The sequence below is a fragment of the Babylonia areolata genome, chromosome 11 (genome assembly GCF_041734735.1).
Source record: "Babylonia areolata isolate BAREFJ2019XMU chromosome 11, ASM4173473v1, whole genome shotgun sequence".
Classification (NCBI taxonomy): Eukaryota; Metazoa; Mollusca; class Gastropoda; order Neogastropoda; family Buccinidae; genus Babylonia; species Babylonia areolata.
The window spans coordinates 29550879-29575297 of NC_134886.1; the positions used below are offsets into that span (position 1 = coordinate 29550879).

At 39.6% G+C, this 24419-nt stretch overlaps 2 protein-coding genes across 3 annotated transcripts in view; one reads left to right on the forward strand and one right to left on the reverse strand.

Annotated features, from left to right (window-relative positions):
• The window catches only part of LOC143287358 (uncharacterized), an 11036-nt gene extending 10162 nt beyond the window's left edge, over positions 1-874 (reverse strand). For both annotated transcript variants that reach the window (XM_076595321.1, XM_076595322.1), the window contains exon 1: positions 765-874. The gene's annotated coding sequence lies outside the window, so the exon portion shown is untranslated. The remainder of the gene's footprint in view (positions 1-764) is intronic.
• Positions 875-1054: 180 nt separating this feature from the next.
• On the forward strand, positions 1055-24261 carry LOC143287644 (GMP synthase [glutamine-hydrolyzing]-like). The gene is made up of 17 exons (XM_076595771.1): positions 1055-1170; positions 2937-3046; positions 3416-3507; positions 4433-4547; positions 5193-5290; positions 6876-6979; positions 7536-7729; positions 8360-8525; positions 9040-9191; positions 9355-9415; positions 11378-11490; positions 11841-11946; positions 14060-14175; positions 15017-15142; positions 15558-15673; positions 17262-17565; positions 18609-24261. Exons 1-17 carry the CDS (start codon positions 1104-1106, stop codon positions 18708-18710), a joined length of 2142 nt encoding a protein of 713 aa, XP_076451886.1. The 5' UTR covers positions 1055-1103; the 3' UTR covers positions 18711-24261.
• Positions 24262-24419: the final 158 nt, after the last annotated feature.

Genomic DNA, 24419 nt, shown 5'->3' on the forward strand with positions numbered 1-24419 from the left:
GGAGAACCGCCACTCTCTGGATCTGGATCTGGTAGTGTACGTCGCAGACGCCACTTGTAGGGCAAAGCTCTGAATGGTACCCAAGCTGTGCTTCTGGGTCTTGAGTTTTCCTTCGACTGTTTGTCTTTTAACTAAGGCTACACAGTCCTTTATAGTCTGATCAAGTTCTGTCATCAAAGTACTTCAGTGGTTTCAGTTCAAAACTCTCCATCCTGCCTGCATTTTGACACGATATGTTAAATCTACTGACAAGAAGTACCAATTAGCAGTTAGTAGTTGTGCTCCAACTAGGAGTCCTAGCTGTCAACTAGGCTGCTGACTGGACGTTGTTTCTTTGTCAGCAAGCCTGGTGTCTGAACTCTACGGATAAGTTTGTCTTTAACGTCATGAATGTGAGGTGACCATCTGTCACCTGTCTTCCATCAGCCATGAAGCTGTGCCGCATGGCCTAGCTGTGTCGAATAAGCACCACGTTAACTTGCTCAAATGATCGATTTGTTTTCTTGCAATCAGAATCGATGTTCCAGGCATATTGTATGTAAAATTTGGGAATCTTGCAACTCACACAAGTGATGATTTCACTGTTCTGAGCAGACTAAGTGGGTGCACCGCCCACACCACTTCTATTTCTCTCATGGATACGAGTACATACTTGACATTGCTATTGTTGAAACGTCCCCTTCAACTACAGCAATTATACCAAATCAAAAGACAGACAGAATTACATATCAAAGAATAAATGTAGTTTAGTGAAACCAACATACTTTTATTTCGGTTCTTTGTAAGGCGGGAAGATCGACGTCCGTTGTTGCGACGCCTGGGGATCCGTCCTTCCTTGCCTTTTGTTTACGTTAGAACCGGATGTGGATACGAGAGATGGTTCGCACTGAAAAACTGCTAACAAGTAAGCTGAGAAAATTTATAGAAATAAAGCGGGGACATCTAGCAGTTTTAAATAAGTTTCAGCATTGTAAAATTATGTGTATGTTTATCGGGATTAGGTTATCAAATGAACACGATGATTGAAATTTATGAATTTGATCGTTCAGGTCCAGAAGATCAATTACAGGAAATCGCACGTGCAAGCATGCGCATAAGCATTCATGTGCCGATTCCGCGAACTTTTTGGCTGTTGTTGCTCTCGCAGAGGACGAAACGCTGACCTCCAAGGTACCAAATATGGTTCTGATCGTTGTGCATTTGGTCTCAATATAGTCCAGTAGAGTTTTGTTTATATATTCCTTTAACCCCGGAAGTTTGTGATTTTTTGGCAGTTTACCACCAAAAGTAAATCGTACTAAACAGTACGATATTATCATACTGCTACTGCAGTGCCATCACAAGCTGTTTACAAGCAGAACTTGTGTCGTGGCGATACTCTCATTCTTCAAGTTCAAGGCTTTGAAACTATTTCATGATTCTCCCATTCAAGCTGTTACATATCTGCGGTAACTTGTACCTATCCTGAGCTTCACTCGCTCTCACTCCCCCCACAAGATTTTATTTAAAACTTGAGCGAAATGAATGTTATTATGTCGCGGTATATAATGTATACCATATTGCATCCAGAGGTTAGACTGATTTATTATATAATGTTATTGTTGAGTCAGAAGTAATGATCGAGATCTATCATCAGATGGCAGTTGTGCCCACTGATCCATTAGAAGTAAAGATCGAGATCTATTATCAGATTGCAGTTTTGTCCATTGGTCCATTATGGACTGTGTGGGAGTCAGTTTATTTTCAGTCAGTATACAAATAATCCTGTCTCTAACAACAGGGGTCAGTTTATTTTCAGTTATCATCAGTTGATTCTCTCTCTAAAGCCAGTGCCCATTTAGTTTGATCAGTTGTAAAGGTTGTGGGAATCAGAAACTGAATATCCAGTGGCAGATAAAAACTTCATGACAACACTTCTTCAGAGTTTTGTTGACATAATTATTAGTCTTGGTGGTAATGGGTTTGTAATTGCTGGTATACTCATAATACTGTTCATTGGGCACAATAGTGATGTGTTGGTAGGGGTTTGTAATTGCACTTTGCAGGTATACAATTTAATGGGCACAATGGTGGTGTGGTTAGAGTGTTTTAGGCTTTCATGAATCTATTTAAACTTGAAGGTATTGGTTTTTCCCCTTTTATTTCTAGGGTCCCAATCCCAGTTCAGCTGATGTGCAGTCTACATGCTAGTGCTGAGCTCCTATTGAGTTAAAACGCAGTGTATTCATGCAAAAGTTTAGATGTCCTGTTCAGATCTCGTTATTGAAATTAAGAGTAAGAATTTTATTTTATGAGTGATGAAGCAAAAATACCTGATGATATTTTATTATCTGTATATCATTTTTTTATATGCAAAGGTATATTTTCTCAGGTTCATTCAATGACCTAATCAAGTGTAAATCACAAACATTTTCATTTGTCATTGTTGTTGATGTTCACATTCTGTCCAGTTGCCAGGGTGACTTCAACCTATTCAGGCCTTTGTTTTATGTCAGCAGAGAGAGTTGCATGTTGCTGAAGGAATGTTGTGGTGGTTTTAGCACCATAGGAAACACTCCAAACTGCTCAACAGCTAAACTTTAACATTGGCATTTTCTGGGTAACGTCACCAGAACATGTGTATATGGCACAGAAATCAAACTTGGTAGGTCTGAATATGACTGTAGTCATCCCCCTTTTGATGATGTGGTTGTAAAATAACAACATTATATTGTGTATATATATTGATTTTGTTTCTGGTGATGTGCCCTCTTACTTTAATTGTAATGTGATCAAGTGAACAATGACAATAAACATGAAGTACTCACTTTGTTTTAATTGTATATGATTGACTCATTGAGTGACCATAAGACATCAGACTTAAATTTCATATTTTTATGCAGTGTTGTATTTTGAATTAGTATATATAATATAACAACAGCTATTTTGATATGCAGGCATAGAAATGAATGGACCAGCGTCAAACCATGTGAACGGCAAGACAACAGCGTCTGATAAGGACATGGAGAAAGTGGTCATTCTTGACGCTGGGGCTCAGTATGGAAAGGTGAGATTATGGTTTGTGTGAGTGTGTGTGCATGTGTTTGTGTGTGCATGCATCACACTGAATGTGTGTCATGTCATGTGTATGTTCAGGAATGCATTGTACATGAACATGTGTGTGTTGTGGATGTGGAGTGTGCGTATGTGTGTGTGTATGTGTTGAAACAAACAATACATGTCATATACAGGTATGTGTCTGTATGTGACTAGTTCGAAACAAAATGATTAATTGTTTCTTCTTTCTGTCAGAAAACAACTGCTGACAGAATATGTGCACAGTTACTGAATTGAAGGGTCATTGGAATGGCACTGTTAGCGAGGTGACTTATAACAGATGAGAGAGTATCAATGAGGTATTGGTTATCTGTTCCAGGTGATTGATCGCAAGGTGAGAGAACTGAACATCTTGTCAGAAATCCTGCCGTTGGACACGCCTGCGTACATGCTGAAAGACCAGGGATTTAAGTAAGAGTTCTACTCATGATAGTTATATCTGTTTTTTGCAATTTAAACCAACTTCCTTTGGGTTACTGTCATTGTATTTGTTTGTGGGGTCTGATACTGAAGGGCCAGGGATTTGAAATTTGTTGAGTTTTGCTTTCTTCTTAGTATGATCTGTTATTCTCTTCTCCTCTGCCTTTTCAGATAATATGAAACTGGCAGAGGGATCGTGTTCAGTGACAGTGTGCTATGTTTGCAGTTTAACTTGTCTGACATGTTTGTTATATAGGGCTGTTTTGTATTGTCGTCTCCTTCTCCTTTGACTCTGTGAAGAGTCATTGGGGCGCCACACATAAGAACTGTACATCAGATTCCTTCAGGTCTGTCGGTGGTGTGTCAAAAAGCCTGGGTCTTTGCAAATGGTTTTCTTGTCCATTCTGCAATGTTATCAGTCCATTGTTTTATCTGTCTTCCCCTCTGTCTCCCTCCCTCAACAGTTCCTTGAGGGATTGGTTTTGCAAGGCCATGGGATCCTATAACAAGGCTATTTCAACATAGTTTCCTTTTCATAACTGATGTCATCAGATCTTGATTTAGTACAGCGTGGTGCTTGGTGGTTTGGCGCACTTGTTCATCAGTGATGTGATCAGTCTATCTGATGTTTACAGGTTTGTATCTTGTGATTACACGTCATTTCCATGGCTTGAAGTTTTCTTTCCAAATCTGCCGTGAGGATCCATGTCTCACACGTGTACAGGAAGATGGAATACACCAACACCAGTGCATGCAGTAGTCTGATTTTGTGTTTCATGATGTTGCTGTTTTTAGTCTATAGAAGTATAATGTAGTTTTTATATGGAACTATATATTATTTTGAATATCATTTCTATTATGCTGAGTTACTCAAATTAGTATGCATACCATTCAGTTTTTTGCTTTTCTTTTACAGAGCTATTATTATCTCTGGAGGACCAAGTTCTGTGAATGATAAAGATGCTCCAGTATATGACCCAGATATTTTCCACTGTGACTTACCAGTTCTGGGCATTTGCTATGGAATGCAGGTAACTGTAAATATAACAACATGATTCTATCAGATTGAAATGAATGATTCAGTGTAATTTGTTTGATGGAACAACATAATTCTATCAGATTATATTGGATTGAAATGATTCAGTGTAATTTGTTGAATAGAACAACATAATTCAATCAGATTATTGTACCAGATTGAAATGGTTCAGTGTAATTTGTAGCTGGTGAAATTTGCTGGTTTGTCAGTGTGAGGACTGAGGGATTTGAGTTTGAATGTAATTTTGCATTGGGAATTAATGTTTACTCAAAGTCAGATCTAAAATGTCTTTATATGTGATAGAAGCTTCAGTTTAGGACCCTTTGGTGAAAGGTAAAGTACCATAAACCATTGTTCAAAATTGATAAGATGTAAGAGTTGCACACTTGCCTTTTTTTCTTAACCATTTACTGACAAGTGAAATGGAGATGGTGTGTTTGTGTGTGTGTGTGCTTGTGTGTCTTTATGTAGTTTTTTTTGGTTTTTGTTTGTGTGTGTGTGTGTAAGTATGAGTTTGTATCCAGTGAATCTGTGTGTTTGTGTGAATCAAGTTCCTCCAGGACACTATGTTTGAACTATTCTGAAATGATATTTAAACGAACAGTCGTTTCATCCATCCAGCGATGAAATGTGGTTGCAGATGCTGAACAAGGAGTTTGGTGGCTCCGTGGAAACAACAGAGTCAAGGGAGGATGGCCAGTTCATGATCAGTGTAGAGACCAAGTCTCCTCTCTTCAAGTAAGTCTTCTGTCATTTCTTTCAAGTTAGTCATCTTTCCTCTCTTCAAGTAAGTCATCTCTCCTCTCTTCAGATAAGTCTCTTCAGATAAGTCATATCTCTCCTCTCTTCAGATAAGTCATATCTCCTTTCTTCAGATAACTTATATCTCCTTTAGTCAACTAAGTCATCTTTCCTATCTTCAGAAAGTCTCCTGTCTGCCAGTGAATTATTTCTCCTTTCTTCAATAAAGTCATCTCTCCTCTCTTCAAGAAGTCTCCTCTCTTCAAATAAATGATCTTTCCTCTCTTCATGAAAGTCATGTCCTCTTCAAGTAAGCCATCTCCTTTCTTCAAGTAAGCCATCTTCCCTCTCCTCAAATAAGTTATCTTTCCTCTCTTCATGTATATCATCTCCTTTCTTCAAGAAAGCCATCTCCTTTCTTCAAGTAAGCCATTTCTCTTCTACAAAGTCGTTACTCTTAGTCTTAGTTCAGCTAAGTCTCTTCTCTTCAAGTAAGTCACCTCTCCTCTCTTCATGAAAGTCATCTCTCCACTCTTCACTAAAGTCATCTCAAGGTAACTTGTTATCCAAATGGTCATTGTTTGCTGTCATGTCAAAAGAGTATTAGATTTGGCTGAGTTGAATATGAAGTAGGTAACCTCCCCTTTGCCCCCCTGACTAGCGCCCTCTTTTTCCGGCAGGATGCAAGTATTTGTCTCCAAAAGCAAGCAGAATTTCCATTGAATTTGAAAGTAATGATTGCTGACTAAGTGTATTTTCCATGGTGTGTGCAAGCAGGAAATTCATATGAAACAAACTCCTGCTCACGCACGCATGCACGCACGCACACACACAGACACACACACACACACACACACACACACACACACACACACACATGCAGGAGCGCTCACATGCACATCACATGCACATCACGTAACTGTTAAATCAGATCCTTTTTCTGGTTTCCAGAAAAGGGACTTAAATTCATAATTCTGTTGTAAATCATCTGGTCGCAACATTCTGACACCCAAGAAGCCAACAGACCGTGCAGTCCTTCGACTTTTTGTCATGCTTCTTGATGAATGTATAGTACTGTTGTTCACTTGTTGTCATATCGAATAATGAATGTGACTGGAGTGGTGACCTAGTGGTAATGCGCCTGCAAAGGAAGCAAGAGAATCTAGGGTGTTGGATTGAATTCCACAGTCCCCAGAATGTTCTCCCCCTTGACTAGATATTGTAGGGTGGTCTGGACACTTGTTATTTTGGGTGTGCTGATAAACTGACCTGTCCTGTGTGCACCATGCACTTAGTACGCTAAAAAGAACCCATGGCAACAAAAGAGTTGTCCCTGGCAAAATTTGAAGAAAAATCCACTTATGCGTATGTGTGTGCGTCACTGAAGCATTACTGAAATACACAGGAAACTTAAGCACTTTTAAGGCAGCTCACAGCCGGCTCTACCCAGGTAGGCAGTCTGTTGTGCGAATGACTGTTTATAAAGTGCATAGAGTTTGGTCTCTGACCTAAAAAAGTAAAATATGCACTATTTAAGTACCCATAATGATGATTATACTAACATACCACACTGTATTGTCAGGGGTCTGAAAGCGGAACAGGATGTGCTGTTGACCCACGGAGACAGCATAACTGAAGTGGCCAAAGGTTTCCAGGTCATTGCTCGGTCAGACAACTTTGTCACAGGTCAGTCACGCTGCACCTTTTTATCCAGAGAGGAGCAGTAGTTAATGTTTTGGTCATGTGGCGTTTGTCATTTGTTCTTTTTGTATGATTTTTCTTTCTTTAAAAAATCAGTTTTTAATGTGTTTGTGTTTGGATGTGTGTTTATGAATTTTTGCTGACTGTTTTAACGTATAAGTGATTGAGGAAAATTAAATTTTGCAGGCTGTTATATATGGTTGAGGAAAATTCATTTTCTGTAGGCTGTTAAATGTGATTGAAGAAAATGAAATTTTGTAGCTGCTATGTGTGACTGAGGAAGAGTAAATTTCTGCAGGCTATTATAACATATGTGGATGAGGAAAATTAAATTTCTGCAGGATGTTCTAACATACATTGGGAAAACAACTTAATTTCTGCAGGCTCTTGAAACATATATGACTGATGAAAAATAACTTTCTATAGGATGTTACAACACGTGTGGTTGAGGAAGATGCATCTTCACTTTGTGCTGTAGCAATAAAAATAACCACTCTGTTGTCATTGTCACTGTTGCCGTCATGGCCACTGCTTTATCCAGGAATCGGCCTAGACAGTCAGAAGCTGTACGGGGTACAGTTCCACCCTGAAGTGGACCTGACAGAGAACGGCAAAGCCATGCTGAAGAACTTTCTTCATGACATCAGTGGACTGAAGGGATCTTACACTATGGAGGGACGAGAGAAAGCGTGCATTGAGTACATCCGCAACACTGTCGGCTCCAATAAAGTGCTGGTATGTTAAGTTTGATTTTGTGTTGATTTTGCATGTTGATATAGTACTATATCCACAGTACTTCTGCTATGCTGCCTCCAGTAAAGTGCTGGTAGATAGGTTTGATTTGATGTAGATAGGTTTGATTTGATGTTGATTTTGCATTATTATTTGGTACTATATCCATAGTACAGCAGCTGTACTGGCTCCAATAAGGTGCTGGTAATTAAGTTCGACTTTGTGTTGATTCAGCATGATTTGACAGTATATTGGCCACAGTACTTGTGCCATGCTGGCTTCAGAAGTGCTGGTAATTAGGTTTGATTTTATGTTGATTTCACATAATAATTTGGTACGATATCCTTAACACTGCTGTGAATGCTGTGTCCATATGTTGTTGTCTGCAACACAGAATTTCAAACATGAGCATGATTGCTTGTACAGATGTTGTCTGCAACACATAATTTCAAACATGAGCATGATTGCTTTGTAAAGATGTTGCTGTCTGCAACACATAATTTCAAACACGCGTGAATGCTGTGTACAGATATTGCTGTCTGTTATGTGGAATTTCAAACGTGTGTGACTGCTATGTTCAGATGTTACTGTCTGTGATGCAGGATTTCAAACGTGTGTGATTGCTCTGTTAAGATGTTGCTGAGTGGGGGTGTGGACTCTACGGTGTGTGCGGCACTGCTGAACAAAGCTCTTGAGGAAGACCAGGTGATCGCTGTGCATGTGGACAATGGCTTCATGAGGAAGAACGAGAGTGCCAATGTGGAAGAGTCGCTTAAAAAACAGGGCCTCAAAGTGAAAGGTGAGACCAGTTTCACTGTGGTGTAGGAAGGACAAGGCAGCATTTGATGTTGATGAACTTAGAATGATATACATGCCCATGCAACAGTTTATTTGTGCATGTCGTAGCAGTGCGTTCAGTGCAGTGTGTTTCTTTGTACCTGTGATTGTAAAGTGCTTAGATCTCTATTTAGAGATAAGACACAATGTGAAATCACAATATAGTTATTGTTATTTTTATTATATATATTTCTTCCTTTTTCAGTCCCTGACACTATTCTGTCTGTTTTGTTTATGTTTTTTTTTTCACTTCACTTACATGGAAGTACATTTTATTTATTTATTTTTTTTCTTTTTGTAATTCTGTTACTGGAAGTAGTGTGAATTACAGGTATAGTTCTGTGAAAGTTAAGTATATACACCTGTGTTTACTTTAAGCAGGTGTGTTTACTTTTTTTCTCCATATCTGAGAAACCCTAGCATTTATCAGGTCTGTAAGCAGTGTGACTGACTGAGAGGGATGTGTTTATCTGCAGTCATCAACGCCTCTCACACATTCTACACTGCAACAACGTCCGTGCCTATAGACAAGAACAACCCGTCCTCTAGAAAACGCAAAACGAACGCCTTGAATACCACGTCTAACCCTGAAGACAAGCGGAAAATCATTGGTGACACGTTCATGCGGGTGAGTGCTGAATTACAGACAGCAGTCCTCTTCTCTTCTGTCACCTCCCTCCATCACACATTCTTTTATCTCTTTTAATGTGTATGTGCAGGCAGTTTGATGGTAAATGTTGATAGGAAGTACTTGATATATTCCTGGTAATAACATGTGTGTGACGGTGCAGGTGGCCAATGAAGTGATAGAGGAACTGAACCTGAAGCCAGAGGATGTATTTCTGGGCCAAGGTACGTCAGTCATTTTTGACTCACTTGTGTAAACAAAGTGAGTCTATGTTTTAACCCGGTGTTCGGTTGTCTGTGTGTGTGTCTGTGTGTCCGTGGTAAACTTTAACATTGACATTTTCTCTGCAGCTACTTTGTCAGTTGACACCAAATTTGGCATAAAAATAGGGAAAATTCAGTTCTTTCCAGTCATTTTGTTTAAAACAATATTGCGCCTCTGGGATGGGCACAAAAAAAATAAAGAATGAAGCCTAATTATATGCAAACTGCATTTACTGTTATATTTATATTTTTTGTATTCTCTAAACTTGGCACTTTGATCTGATATTCTGACCCAACAGCTAGAGCAGTCATTATTATCATTTTTTCTTCAAACAGGAACTTCTTTTGCTAAGCATGGAAGTTTTATTTATTTTGCAAACGTTTTGGTGCAGATAGTAAAGAAGGGAAATTACTCTGTAATGCTAGTGGAGTTAATTTGCTTTAAACTGATCTTTCTCATCTTAAACATTACATTTTGAAACAAGAGAGGCAAGGCCTTCAAGACTCACTTGTGATGTACTTTTTAAAAAAAATCCAAGCTTTTTATGTATTGAGTATAATTTCAAAATGTAATGTTTAAGATGAGAAAGATCAGTTTAAAGCAAACTAAGTTCCCCAGCCGAGTAATTTCCCTTGTTTTACTGTCGACACCAAAACGTTTGCAATAAATAAAACTTCCAGATCTTTTGTTGGGTCGAATATCAGATCAAAGTGCCAAGTTTAGAGAATACAAAAAATATAAATATAACAGTAAATGCATTATACTCAATACATAAACAGCTTGGATTTTTTTTAAAGTGTATCACAAGTGAGTCTTGAAGGCTTTGCCTTTCTTGTATTTTATGTTATTTTCTTTGCATGTCCAAGAGCAATGAAAAATTGATTAAGTGGAAGGTGAAGTGTGATGAGTTTGCAGGAGGGGAAGGGAATGTATGTATTTGCTAGGAGTATACACCTCCATTTTACAGGTGTAGCTGGGCGCATGTTCAGCTGTGTGTTTGGTAATTATGTTAAAGAGGTGTGTGTGTCTGTGTGTGTGTTGCTTTTGTTTATGTTTTACTTTGAACATTGGAGTAGTATAGCAGATGAAAAAAAAATCCATCATTTTGAAAATGACTTTGCAAAGATGCTTTTTTTTAAAAAAAGAAAGAAAGAGGAGGTTGGTAAGGGTTTCTTTTTGGCTTAGGTGGTTGGGGTATAAGCCTGTAGACAATTACAACTGGGGGTGCAGTTCCTGGATATTCAGACAGTGTTTCACAGCATATGACTGGTGTGCTTTTTGGAGGCAAATGTTCATATTCCAGATGTGAATCTTGTGTGATCTTGCTCACAGAATATGTTTGATTTTTAAAAAAAATTTTCTGTCCAGTTAAGCAAACTGCTCAAGCTAAACCTGTGGTTATTAAAAAAAGAAAGTGCTTGGAGAAATGAAATGAAAACTAGCCCCTCTTTACTCCATCAGCCGGTGAAATTTTTGCTTGTTTTAGCAGTAACGGGAAGTTACACAAGCTGTCAAGACATGTATCAATGATGTTTTTGCAGTAATGAGAATTTATAAAAGCTTTCAATACATATGTTGATGATGTTTTAGCAGTTATGAGAAGTTTCAAAAGCTGTCAAGACATGTATCAATATTTTAGCAGTAATGAGAAGTTACACCAGCTGTCAAGACATGGTTCGATGAAGTTTGTAGAAATGAATTCAGTCACCTGGAGTTCTGTCAAGAAGATACTCCCTAAATCGTCTTCACTCTGGCTGGAGGGTAAGACACCATCTTCTCCAGTCTTTGGGATGTTGAGCAGTCCAGCTGCTTTCATTCCAGAAGAGAAAACATGGATGAAAAAAATAATTTTAAAACAACTTACAAATTTGGAAGTGGGTAGACATTTGTGTATAGATTTACCATGGTCATGGTCATGGCAGGTACACTGCGTCCTGACCTGATTGAGAGCGCCTCCTGTCTAGCCAGTGGGAAAGCAGACGCCATCAAAACTCACCACAACGACACTGACCTGGTCAGAGAACTCAGGCAACAGGTGAGAACTTAGTGGAGTACAGGTGAGAAGATCAACAGGTGAGAGAGTTGGACCAAGAAGTGAGAACAGGTCGATGCTTTGATGACTAATGTGCATTTATCTTGATGACACTGTGTGCAACAGTGGCAGTGGTTATGTAAAACAGTGAAGTTGATTGATGAGCTGCCAGCAGATCAAAACACAAAGATGTTAAGGCCTTGTGATAACAGGGGAAAAAATAGAGAAAAAGCTGGCTGACTTCCTCATTCAGTTATGGACTGATTGTAAATAGAAGTAGAGATGAGGAAAAAAAACCCTGAAAGGATCTAACTCTTTGTGTATAGTTTTCATATTTGTCTGTGCTCCCAAAGGGACGAGTTGTGGAACCACTGAAAGATTTCCATAAGGACGAGGTTCGAGTCATAGGTCGTGACCTTGGCCTTCCTTCTGACCTTGTTCAAAGACATCCTTTTCCTGGTGAGTTGATCGAGAGTGCTAGTTTACTGTAATGGTTTTTTAGGTGTATGTGTGTGTGCGTGTGTGTGTGTGTGTGTGTAAGAGTGTATGCATCCGTGTGGGAGATTGTCTTTGCATGCGCATGTTCTTGAGTAGTTTTGTGTGCTGGTCGGTTTATGTGGGTGTTGTTTGAGTATCCATATACATGTGTATTCCATTATTCTTTTGTTTTTGTTTTTTTAATTTCATTTTTTAACACATTTGTTTTCTCAGTGAAAGGTTTATTTCAAAACTCTGTTGTGGCACATCCAGATGTTACAACCAAATCAGATTCCGCATCCTTGTAGGTATCCTTATGCTGAATCAGTCTTGTTCAGAATGGTTGGCCAAGTGGCATGTGTGTTCAGTTAGGAAAAAATGCTGTATTTCTTGACTCAGAAAAAAACAGGAAAGACAAAAGTCACTCATGTGCCACAGAGTCTGTTCCAGAAATGCTCACCAACCACAAGTTGCAGGGTTTGAATTTAACCTCTTTTTTTGAGTGCCAGTCGGGCACTCGGGACAAAACATTTGAGTGCACAATTGTGGTTTTGGATGCCAGCATAATAAAATGAAATAAAATGTGCCAAGGAAAGTCTTTCTGCCAGCCTTCATTGTACACATGCTAGTGCTTTGATTCATACTCCTGTTTATTCTTTTTGTCATCCTGAGCTTTCGTCTCTGTTTTGGGAGCCTTTCTTTTAGCATTGAAGATGGGAGACATTGTTTGTTGCTAACATGCAACGAACGTCAACATCCGGTCACGCACGAGCAAAGATGCTGCTCCATGAAGCAAGCTGCAGCAGACGACACTTTACATTTCGATAGACTGCGTTTGAGCTTGCTTTTTTGGTGTGTCTTTTAATTAATTTTCTTTAGCTTCTATCAATTTTTGAGATCCAACTGGGCACTCTTGACAGAAAATTTGTGTGCCCGAGCCAACTTTTTGTAGCATTTGCACCCGGGCACCCGCTAAATTCTAACCCTAAGTTGTATCCTGGAATCTTTTCAGACAGCATTAACTCATTCAGCCTGAACCTGAGCAGTGCCCTGGCAGAAAAATTTGTTTCATTGAAATGATATACATGTTCTTACACATGCACAAACTGCAAAGAGATCGAAGGGAACTAACTTCTACCGTATTTTCAGCTGTGTCCCCGTGTGTCGCTTTGGAGAAAAAAACAGTCAAAACCAGTCAGTTTCAGTTGTTGGGTTTTTATCGTTATTTCGCATCAGTATGGCTTGGGAACCTGCCAAGGTTGTAAAGTCTCGAGGGTTGTATGAGTTACACCCCAAATAGTTAACTTCCAAGTGGTAATGTCCGCTTGGCCCATGATTTAAAAAAAAATTGTTTGCTTCCCCTTACACTAGACCTTCAGTGATGGTCTTGGTGCTTTTGGATGACATGATAAACCAAGGTCCTGTGTGCAGCATGGCACTTAGAACATATTAAAGAACTCACAGCAGCAAGAGTGTTGTCTCTGGCAAAACAAATCTGTAGAAGATCCACTTCAATAAGAAAACAAACACACTTTCAGATGGAGAAAAAGAGTGGCACCAGATTATTTATGTTGATGTGCTCTCCCCAGTAGAGCGGCCCGAATTCCACACAATACAATACAGTACAACCCAATGCAGTGCATTGCAGTGGAGTGCCATAACTTACCCTACCCTACCCTACCACACCACACCACACTACATCACACCAAACCACACTTTGCAGTGCAGTGCAATGCAATACAGCACAATAATTCAGTACAGTTCAGTTCACTACAATGCTATACACTACATTACAATACAATACGATAATACAATACAAAACATTATTTCTTCACTGTTCCTTTTCAACTTCTGTCCTGGGTTTGAGCAGGCTGAAGAGAGTGCAACATGGAGCTGACCGCTTATGAGAATTTCAGGAGACTACTTTTAAGTTTTCGTTGTTGGTTTTTTCTTTTGTGGAGTTTTTCTTCATGCTTTCCTGTCCAGACAAGTGCTTGATACACTGATTTGTTTCTGGCTGTGAATTGACAGCAGCTGAGCTGTGGGTAACCCAGTTCATGGACTGACTGACAGTGAAAGTGTTGTCCCATTGCAGGCCCTGGTCTGGCGATACGTGTGATATGTGCCGATGAGCCCTACATATGTAAAGATTTTGCTGATACGTCCAACATGCTCAAGATCATCGCAGACTTTGTCAATGCCATGAAAACGGTATGTCTTGACGTTCATATTCACAGAACTTTAATTTTCAATATTGTAAAAAGAAATAGGCATTTGCTCTGCAGTATTGAGGACTGTCTTCTGGTTAACAAATCTTAAACCAGTTATTTTTCAGTTCGTGATTTACTTAAAGTTACTTTCTGTGTGTGTGTGTTTTCTCATAATTCCAAGGGATTGGTTTGAAAGAAAGAATCATGCGTTTAAAATGTTAACACTTGTTTTAATTAACTTAGGCTCTGTTGTGCTTAAAGATATAAGCACACACTTTCCTGGGTCATAGCACCTATCTAGCCATCCCTTCTGTCTCATCCCTCTTCACATTGTCACCTGTGAATACACACACACACACACACACACACACACACACACACACACACACACACACACACACACTAAGCTCTGTTGTGCTTAAAGATATAAGCACACACTTTCCTGGGTCATAGCACCTATCTAGCCATCCCTTCTGTCTCATCCCTCTTCACATTGTCACCTGTGAATACACACACACACACACACACACACACACACACACACACACACACAGACACTAACACACACACACACACACACACACACACACACACACACACACACACACACACACACACACATATATGTATGGAACAGGAGAAGGAGATAATGCATGCAAGTATGGAAACAAAAGTCATGATGATGATTTTACAACTACTGTAGTATATTTTCACCACAGTTATCCATGAAAGTGAATGGTAGCAATGTGCACACTGATTGTCACCTGGCATCAGTCAAACAGTGGCCTGTGAGGTGTGCAGTAGAGCAGACATGCAGAGTGAAGTCTGGACATGCGTTGCAGCCCCACTCTCTGTTGACGCGGGTACGCAACGGGACGTCGGCAGAGGAGCAGGAACAACTCAAGGCCATTTGCAGTAAAACAGAACTGACCACCACACTTCTGCCCATTAAGACTGTGGGTGTGCAGGTGAGTTTAACAGAAATAAACTGATCCTTTATCTTTGTTCATTTCAAGTCTTAACAAACTTATAAACTTTTGAGATTTTAGCCCATTAAGCAGCTTGTCTCCTTCAGGAAAGAACAGCGTGGAGCTCCAGTTTCAGTTTCAGGCGGAACACCTGAAGATAGTTAATTCAAGCAAAGTGACAGTAGTAAATCTGGAAAAGGAAGGATTGGTTAATACAGTATTATAAAAAAAAAAAAAAATGTAACGTCTTACCAAGGTGGCTTCATTGACCAAAGAGTTGAACAAGTTAAAATTTGATTGTGGACATTACATCGGTTGTTCAAGTCGCCATTGATAGAACATGATTTTTGCTGGGGGCTGAAAGGCCCCCATTTGTGGTAATAGTCTAACAGAATGAGGCATACTATTCATCCAGGGAGACAGTCGGACATACAGCTATGTGGCAGCCATCTCCAGTGATCAGCAACCAGAGTGGAAAGATCTATTGACCTTGGCCAAAATCATTCCCCGCATCTGTCACAACGTTAACAGGTGAGTGTTGGTTTTCATACTGTCTCAACGTTCAACGTTAACAGGTGAGTGTTGGTTTTCATACTGTCACAACGTTAACAGGTGAGTGTTGGTTTTCATACTGTCACAACGTTAACAGGTGAGTGTTGGTTTTCATACTGTCTCAACGTTCAACGTTAACAGGTGAGTGTTGGTTTTCATACTGTCACAACGTTAACAGGTGAGTGTTGGTTTTCATACTGTCTCAACGTTAACAGGTGAGTGTTGGTTTTCATACTGTCTCAACGTTAACAGGTGAGTGTTGGTTTTCATACTGTCTCAACGTTAACAGGTGAGTGTTGGTTTTCATACTGTCTCAACGTTAACAGGTGAGTGTTGGTTTTCATACTGTCTCAACGTTAACAGGTGAGTGTTGGTTTTCATACTGTCTCAGCGTTAACAGGTGAGTGTTGGTTTTCATACTGTCTCAACGTGAACACGTGAGCATTCTTTCTTTTCTTGTCTCATCATTAAGTGTTCTTTTTCTTCTTGTGAGTATTTCCCCCCGTTCTCATAGACTTTTCCTCATTTTGCTTTCAGCAATAATAATTTCTTTGTTGCCATGGTCATTTTGCACTTTGTGTTAGCTGTTTGCTGAATGTATTTTGGTACCGTCATAGTGAAGAAAGAATTTTGGTAAGCAAAATCTTGAACGAGACTCTGCATATTCCAAGGAAGAATACTGGTAAGCAAAATTTTCAATTAAGTATGCATATTCCATATCCCATCTCTTGCTAAAGAAAAATGCAGAAAGCTGCAGATTCTTGTTAACTGTTTGACAGGAAAGAGCCAGTATCAAGCTGGTAACATGTCAGTAACATTTCTTGTACAGTAAGCTAAATGCTACAAATGTTTCCATCACTTTCAAAGTTATGGTAAAAATAATGGACCTTTTTTCCATTAGGTACTTCTGTTATGTACCCACTGTAAATTTTTTGTTTTGATGGGCTGAAAATCCCATGCCATGCATGTGCATATGGCCTTTTACATGTAAAATCATTTTAATCCCACCAGTTATGCAGCCACACTTTATTTGGGTGGGTTACACAGTACATGAAATTTTTGAGGATTCAAAATGAAGCTATTTGTACCGTACGATAACCACCTGAACGTATTTACAGTTGGTAAATATCTAAGAGTTGGTGACACTTGATGTTGGTGCTAGGGGTATTGTATTGTATTACCCTTTTTTGTCACAACAGATTTCTCTATTTGAAATTCGGGCTGCTCTCCCCAGGGAGAGAGCATCGCTACACTGAGAGCACCACCCATTTTTTGTGTTTGTTTTTCTGCCTGCAGTTTTATTTGCTTTCCTATTGGAAGTGGATTTTTCTTAAGAATTTGGTCGGGGACAACCCTTTTGTTGCATTGGTTCTTTTGCGTACGCTCAGTGCATGCTGCACATGGGACCTCGGTTTATCGTCTCATCCGAATGACCAGCATTCAGACCACCACTCAGGGTCTAGTGGAAGGGGAGAAAATACTGGCGACTATTGGATTCAAACTAGTGCGCACTCATTCTCTCGCTTCTTTGGTGGATGCGTTACCTCTGGGTGTGTGTTTGCTGCAGGGTTGTGTATGTGTTTGGGGGAGCCATCCGCTACATCGTGGAAGATGTCACGCCCACCTTCCTCACCAATGGGGTTCTCAGCACTCTGCGGCAGGCTGACCACGTTGCCACGACGATCCTGCAGGAGGCGGGAGCCAGCGGCAACATCAGTCAGATGCCAGTGATTCTGTTGCCGTTGCACTTTGACCGCGATCCCTCAGCCCACCTGCCATCCTGCCAGCGGTCTGTGGTCATTCGCACCTTCATCACCAACGACTTCATGACCGGTATACCTGCCGAGCCAGGCAAACAGTTGCCGGTACAGGTGAGGATGGATGTCTGTCAGCATTTAAGATCTGGTAACCGGGGTCTGCATGGGTAAAGGCGCTTATTCTTTTTACTCACGCTGTGATGCACAGTATTATGGGTAATGTTTTCTTAATTATCAAGACATGTATTGTGGTTAACACAGCTCATTGTATCATCAGATCCTGGAATTCACAAATAAGCATAACACAAATAGCAGTGTTTTCCAGTAGCTAACATACCATAACCATGAAGTGCCTAAAAAAAAATTAATCCTTTGACTATCAAGAAGTTTTGTCTGTGGAGTAGATAAAAATGAACTCAAAAGAATGTGTTTTAATATCAAGGTGGATTTTTTCCAAGAATTTTTTTCCAGGGACAGCCCTGTTGTTGCTGTGGGTTCTTTTACATGTGCTAAGTGTATGATGCAAGTGGTACCTCAGTTTATTGCCTTATCCAAAATGACTATCACCCAGAGCACCATTCAAAGTGTAGTGGAGGGTGCAGTAAAAATCCCAGTCTGTGTATGGGACTCTAACCCATGAACACTCGCTTCCTAGTCAGGTGCTTTAGGCAGTTGCTGCAAACGGCCCTCCCTCACTGAAAAGGTTTATAGGATATGTGATCTGGTTTTTGTCAGTAGTGATTGCAGAGCCTTAATTGATAGGCTGGTTTCAAGCCAGAGGATGGTGGAAGTAGTTTTACAATGGTTGAAAAAGTGTGAAAGATACCTGTCTCTGAAATTTAGGTCACTGCAAGGAGGAAATTTCTGTATGATTGGCGTTAGTGGAGATAATACAGTGATTTACTGTTTTATTGATGAGGATACTTATGTAGTGCCTGTTCTAAGTCAAAGCCCAAGGTTTTAAGTGCCCTGTCATTTGTACAGCAGGCTGCCTACCTGTGTAGAACTGACTGAGAGCTGCCTTTAGACGCTCATCATTCCTTTCCTATGCCTCTCTCTCTCTCTCTCTCTCTCTCACACACACACACACACACACACACACAGTGATGATTTTATCTCTTTGGTTTGACAGAAATCATTGTTTTGTCTGCACACAGGTGTTGGAGAAGATGGTGACAGCAGTGTCGGAAATCTCCGGGATCTCTCGCGTCATGTACGACCTGACATCCAAACCACCAGGCACCACAGAGTGGGAGTGAATCATCACCCGCTCACTGAGGAGAACTTGTGGAACACACCCAGTCCCTCAGCTGAGCACAGCTCAGGGAGACTTTTTTTTGTGTGTGTACGTTCGCTGTTTGAGTACTTGGTGGATGTAACGGTTATCATTTTACCTGTCTCTGTTCCATTGTGTGTACACATCCCCTGCCTTTGCTCGGCTGCCAGAAACTCTGTATATCTTTGGCATGTTGGGGATTTACTGTGTTCAGGTCGCTTTAGAAAAAAAAAAAAAGAGGGTGGAGGGATATGGGAGAGGGTGGGATTGTGATGGAGAGGAGGGAGGCATTGATTTCTTGGATTCTTTATGATGAAATGATTCGTATTATTGAGAGATATTTTAATTTTGTCCATATCATGATGGAAATCATAGTTTTGAAATATATATGTGTATATATATATAACTGCTACATGAGAAATTTTTAGTTGACACTGAATGAGTTCAAATTTGTGATCACATCTCTTGGTATCTGTTGGATCTTTGTTTTGTTGATTTTTGTTGGGTTATGATGGTTGAGAAATCAAGATGTCAAGGCATTTATTAAGGACTTGGTGGTGTAGGTGGTTGGTTAGCTGGTGGAGTGCCATGTCTCAAACCTGCTTGGCCAGTTTGAACAGTGTCTGGAAGGAATGATTGATTGCAGGTACCAAGGTTCATTGAGAAGACGGTCCTTGGTGACAATCCGTCTGGTGGCTGTGCAGGAATAGGCAGGTAGTGTGGATCTGGTGTAATGCAGTTTCAGAGCCTTTCATCTTTGACAACCATTCAGTTTCGTCAATGTACGTTTTTTCTGAAAAAAAAAAAAAAAATTTTTACATTTTAAACATGACATACATACAGGAATATGGAAAACAGGCTTTCAAAAGAGTAAACGAAAAACAAATCTATTGACAAAACCTCCCAGCTGTTCTCTTTTCCATGATTACAGCTAAGGTGCATTCAGAGATCATTAGAATGCGTCAGTCCAGTTGCAAGGAGAGTAACTGTATGGGTGATGGAAGATAAGAAGAAACGCAGAAGTTCGTTGATTGGACTGTAATTCTGTTTAGTTTGCAAAAGGTGGCCAAACACTGTATTTGCTATGTTTGTTTGGTTTTTTTTTTCTCTTCAAAAGAAGTTGGTTTGTTGTTAAATGCTCCAGGGACAAGTCAATACCAACAAATACATGTCATAATCAATGATAATCATATAATTCAGTAACACCTCCAAATGAAACGTTGGTTTTACTGTGATACTGATTACAATTGTCTTCAAAATATGCATAACAGCAGAAAAAAAACAACAACAAACAAAAAAACAGCAACAAGAAACAAACCACAACAGTGTCTGTAACATAAAAAAAGAAGCAAATGTGGAGCACTTGGTGTTGGTAACATTTGTATTTGTATGCTGTGAAGAATTGTTTTATGGAGAGAGATTCTTAACATGTACTTGAAGGGATTGCCATCTGCCAGAACACTTTGATATAATATGCAAGCCATAGCTCTTGATTTTCTGGAGGAAAGAAAGAGGCAGATGCAATGTACTAGCTAAGTGTTTGTGGCAAAGAAACATGACCCTTTCTGTTTGAATGTAGAGAACAGAAGAAGCTTTAGCGTGCAGACCTGTCTTGTACTACGATTCATCTGTAGTTTCTATGATTCAAGCCCCCAGACTACGGCACTATGGTCAACCAACAAAAACTATGATTTTGCCGACTGCGAACCTATGATTTCATTTTGCATTGTGCGCGGTTTGCCTGAGGTGTTCTTGCCCACTTGTGCAGCTCGTGGGAATAGTGTTCACGTGACATTGGAAGCGTTCACCCGAGGTATTATGTTCGGTGTGGTTTTAGTCCCATCATCAAGGTAAGCTTTGCTCAGTCATTCATAAACCTGTAAATTCACATTTCTCCTCTTTTTTTTCCCCCCCCAAGGATTTAAAGGACAGTTCTGATAACCCCCAGGTATTTGGTGCCTGCAGTGCCTAGATCATTACATTACTGTACTGAAATTCTCAGCTTGCTTCAGTGATTTTGTGTTATCATATTAGTGGAGCTTTGTTGGATTCTCTGGTGGGTCTCATTTGATGTCTGTTGGTGAAAACGTTTGCTCACTTACTCTGGCATGTGGATGAAATTCCTCAAAAGGCATTCAAATCCCCATTTTTTTAACAGCTGCTTGAAACCTGAAATACAGTGTTTGGGCTTTGTTGATTATATTCATTATTATTTTGGTTCGTATTTTCTTCCCGGAATGTTTGTTTTACATTCTCAGTACATATCCTTTTGTTGTTTATATTCATGAATATTTTGATTTGTATTTTCTTCCCAGAACGGAATGTTTGTTTTACCTTGTCAGTAGCTGTCCTGTATATAGTGAGTATATGGTAGAGGTGATGATGTATCCGATACTGCCAAACGCTTGACTGGGAAGACTGTGAGATGGGAGTGGACATTAGGTGACAGTGACTGAAGCAGATGGTGCAGGGCATGAGTTATTTCTTTTCATGACAGACATGGTTGTGGAGTTTCAGTTCCTCTCTTTGGTAGTGATTTAGCTTTTGACAACAAATCATGTGTTCACTGAAACAGCAAGTAGAGCTTGTTCCAGACAACAGACTGCTTTCACTGATCAGGTTGTGTTGAATGAGGAGGGAGGAGTGTGACAGTGATTGATCGGTGTGTGTGTGTGGGTGAGTTCTTGATATGGTGCATGCTGCTGCAGATAAGCTTTTGTCTCTCAGATCTGAGGAATGATTTGATATGTATTTTTTGACTGATGTCAGATCAGCATTTTGTGAGCACATCAAGCAAAAAAGAAAGAAAATATTTTTATAATGATGCTGGGGTGGTACCAAAGTTAAAATGTATGTATAGAAGTAAAGATCTTTGGACCTAGTTTTTCGAATGTGTTCACGTGCGCTCAGATGCACACACACACGCACACACACACACACAATGTTCATGTGCACACATACACAAACTGCGATTAGATTTGTGCAAATATATATGTTGATTTTACTTGCTGCAAATTATTATATTGTCTGCATTGCTGTGACCGCATTGTAATAGCAGTGTCTGGGTTTCCTCATCTCCTTGTGTGTGTTTGTGTGTGTGTGTGTGTGGATTAGAAGTCGATGAATTGTGTGACCATGCTGACTTCTCAACAGTCAGCCTGTGCTGTTGCTGAAGTCAACAATGTCAGTACATTGTTACAATAACAACAAAAAAGTGTCAGCAGCATTGATTGATTTGGTAATATCATGGTTCAGTGATTTTCCTTTTGTTTTTCACCTTACTGCTGTTGGTCTGTTTATTGTGGTTAGTGATGTGCCCATTAACATTTGAATTCTAGATTTTAGTAGTACCTCCATTCAGTCACTTTTCTTTCCCATTTTTCTTTTTTTAAATTTTTATTTTTTTAGCAAATTGTGTTACCAGTTCTTTTTTTTGTGTGTGTGATTTGACTCCAATCATTTATTGGTGTGGGTGCATGGATACCTGTTGATTTTCGTGTGTGTGTGTGTTTGTGTGTGAATTAGAGACTTTGAGAAATAATAGTTTTCGCATTTCTTTTTATTTATATTATGATTAGTGAATTAGTTACTTGCCATTCAGTTTACATTTTATGACTTCCTTAAATCCATGAGCTCATTCAGCAACATGTGCATGCTCTGAGACCATGCCCTTTCCTTGGAATGTGCGGATGCAGTTTTGATTTGGAGCATAAGGTAGAAGGAAATAGATTTATGCCTTTTCAGACCTGTTACACTTTAGCTGTGTTTTCAGTTTTATAGTGACTTACTTTGAAGACACATAGTCCATTATATATAGAGAGAGAAATGTGTGTGAAATCTTGTCTTGTAGTCATATTACATGTGCCTGAAGTTATAATTGTGCATACTGGTACAGTGTGATTAGATTAGCAACGTCCTTGTTAAGTGAAGGCAAGTACTGGCCTTACTGGTGAGTTGGTCCTCAAAGTGAGCAGCATGACTGGACAGAATGGGGACTGGCAGAACTTTCAGTCCACTCTCAAAGCACATGATCTTACAGTGAACATTTCACTAAGCATTTGACAAAGTGTATGTATTTTTTTCTGTCCATTTTAAACAAATTATGATGACTTTATGTTTGTTCCCATTGTGTCCTGACAACATTTGTATTGTTGGTTGTTTTTGATTGCGTTGAGACACCCAAAGCAGTTGTGTCTGAGAGTCACACGAGATTATTGTTTTTAATTTTGTTAAGCTAGTCTAAGCAGTTATGTCCTAACATTACATGCTAGACAAATGATACTGAACTGTTACCATGTTCTACTTGTGAAAAAAGAAATATATTGTGTTTCTTCTGCCATTAATGTGACAATAGCAGGACCTAAGTCTAAGGCATGAAGAGTGTCCTCTCCCAAGATAGGTCAGAAACATTTAGTGTTGGGATGTATGGATCAGGTGATATTTTTGAGAAAGGTCTGCACTGGAGAGATGTAGTGTTGTCTTTTTGTAAGAAAACAAACTGTGTAAAAGCCTGTATTTTAATCACACATACTTAACCGTGACCCAACTAGTGCAGACTCCGGCAGGGGTCTGACATTCCTGTCCTGTGCAAACTACTATCCGCCTATGCGGAGAAAATGAGAGAACTACGGCCGATAACCTCCCGGAGGTAGGTAACGTCCCCTTTGTCCCCCTGGTTATCGCCCTCTTTTTCCGGCAGCCATCTCGACACCTGTACCTGTGCACTTCATACGGCTAAGTTTTTCGCATTTTCTACCTATCGATTCTTTGGCGTTTCTGTTTTGTGTCCGATTATGTCTAGCCTGTATTTTAGTGTAATCTGATTGCTTTTCTTTTGCCATGACAACAGAAAGTATTAGAAGGTAGGGATGCAGGAAAAAGATGGATGAAGATTAAATGAGAGAGAGAGTTGGTGAGTGAGCAATGACAGATTCTATATTTCATATCTATCTCCATTGTTTATGTTTGGATTATGATGAATATTTGGTTTGGTCTGCAATAAATGATGAATTACTGTTCTTATTTAACATTGTAAATGAGAGACTCCAGACTGATCGAGAGACTCCAGCTTTGATACACAACCAACAGACCTGGAAGAAACTGGTAAATAGTTGTTTTTTTTCTGTGCAGCCCCCCAGTGACTCGAGTTGAGGGAGAAGAAGAAAAATAGACTAGCAATACAAGTTGTGCCCTTGTGTCAAGAGAGCTGTAGTTCAGGTTCAGTCTTATGTTTTTTCTTTTACAGAAAGCCACAGTTTATATTGGGTTGTTTTATTTGTTTGATTAAAAAAGAATACTTCAAAGCTGGATGTACTCAACTATTACCACCATGTTTGTTATTTCTTTAGTTTTCATTGCTGTTGCTGAGTGTGAATGAGCAATGAGGCTGGAGCAAGTCCCGTGAAAAAAATATGTAAGGCATGAAAAAAGTGAAAGGCAAACATTACATACTGCTGATAGAAGTCAGCTCCTTGTGTGTTTCCCGTGTGTTGTGCTGTGATGATGATCCTGACATATAAACAGTATGGTTTTTATCCAGTCTGCTCCTTTTTTTTTTTTTGGTGTGTGTGTGTGAGTGTGTGTGTGTGTGAGAAGGTAACTGCCAGAAAGAATGGATATTCGGTACTAAATGTTTAGTGAAAATGAACGTTGCATTAGATTCGATTCAACATGTTATTATTTTACTGAAAAG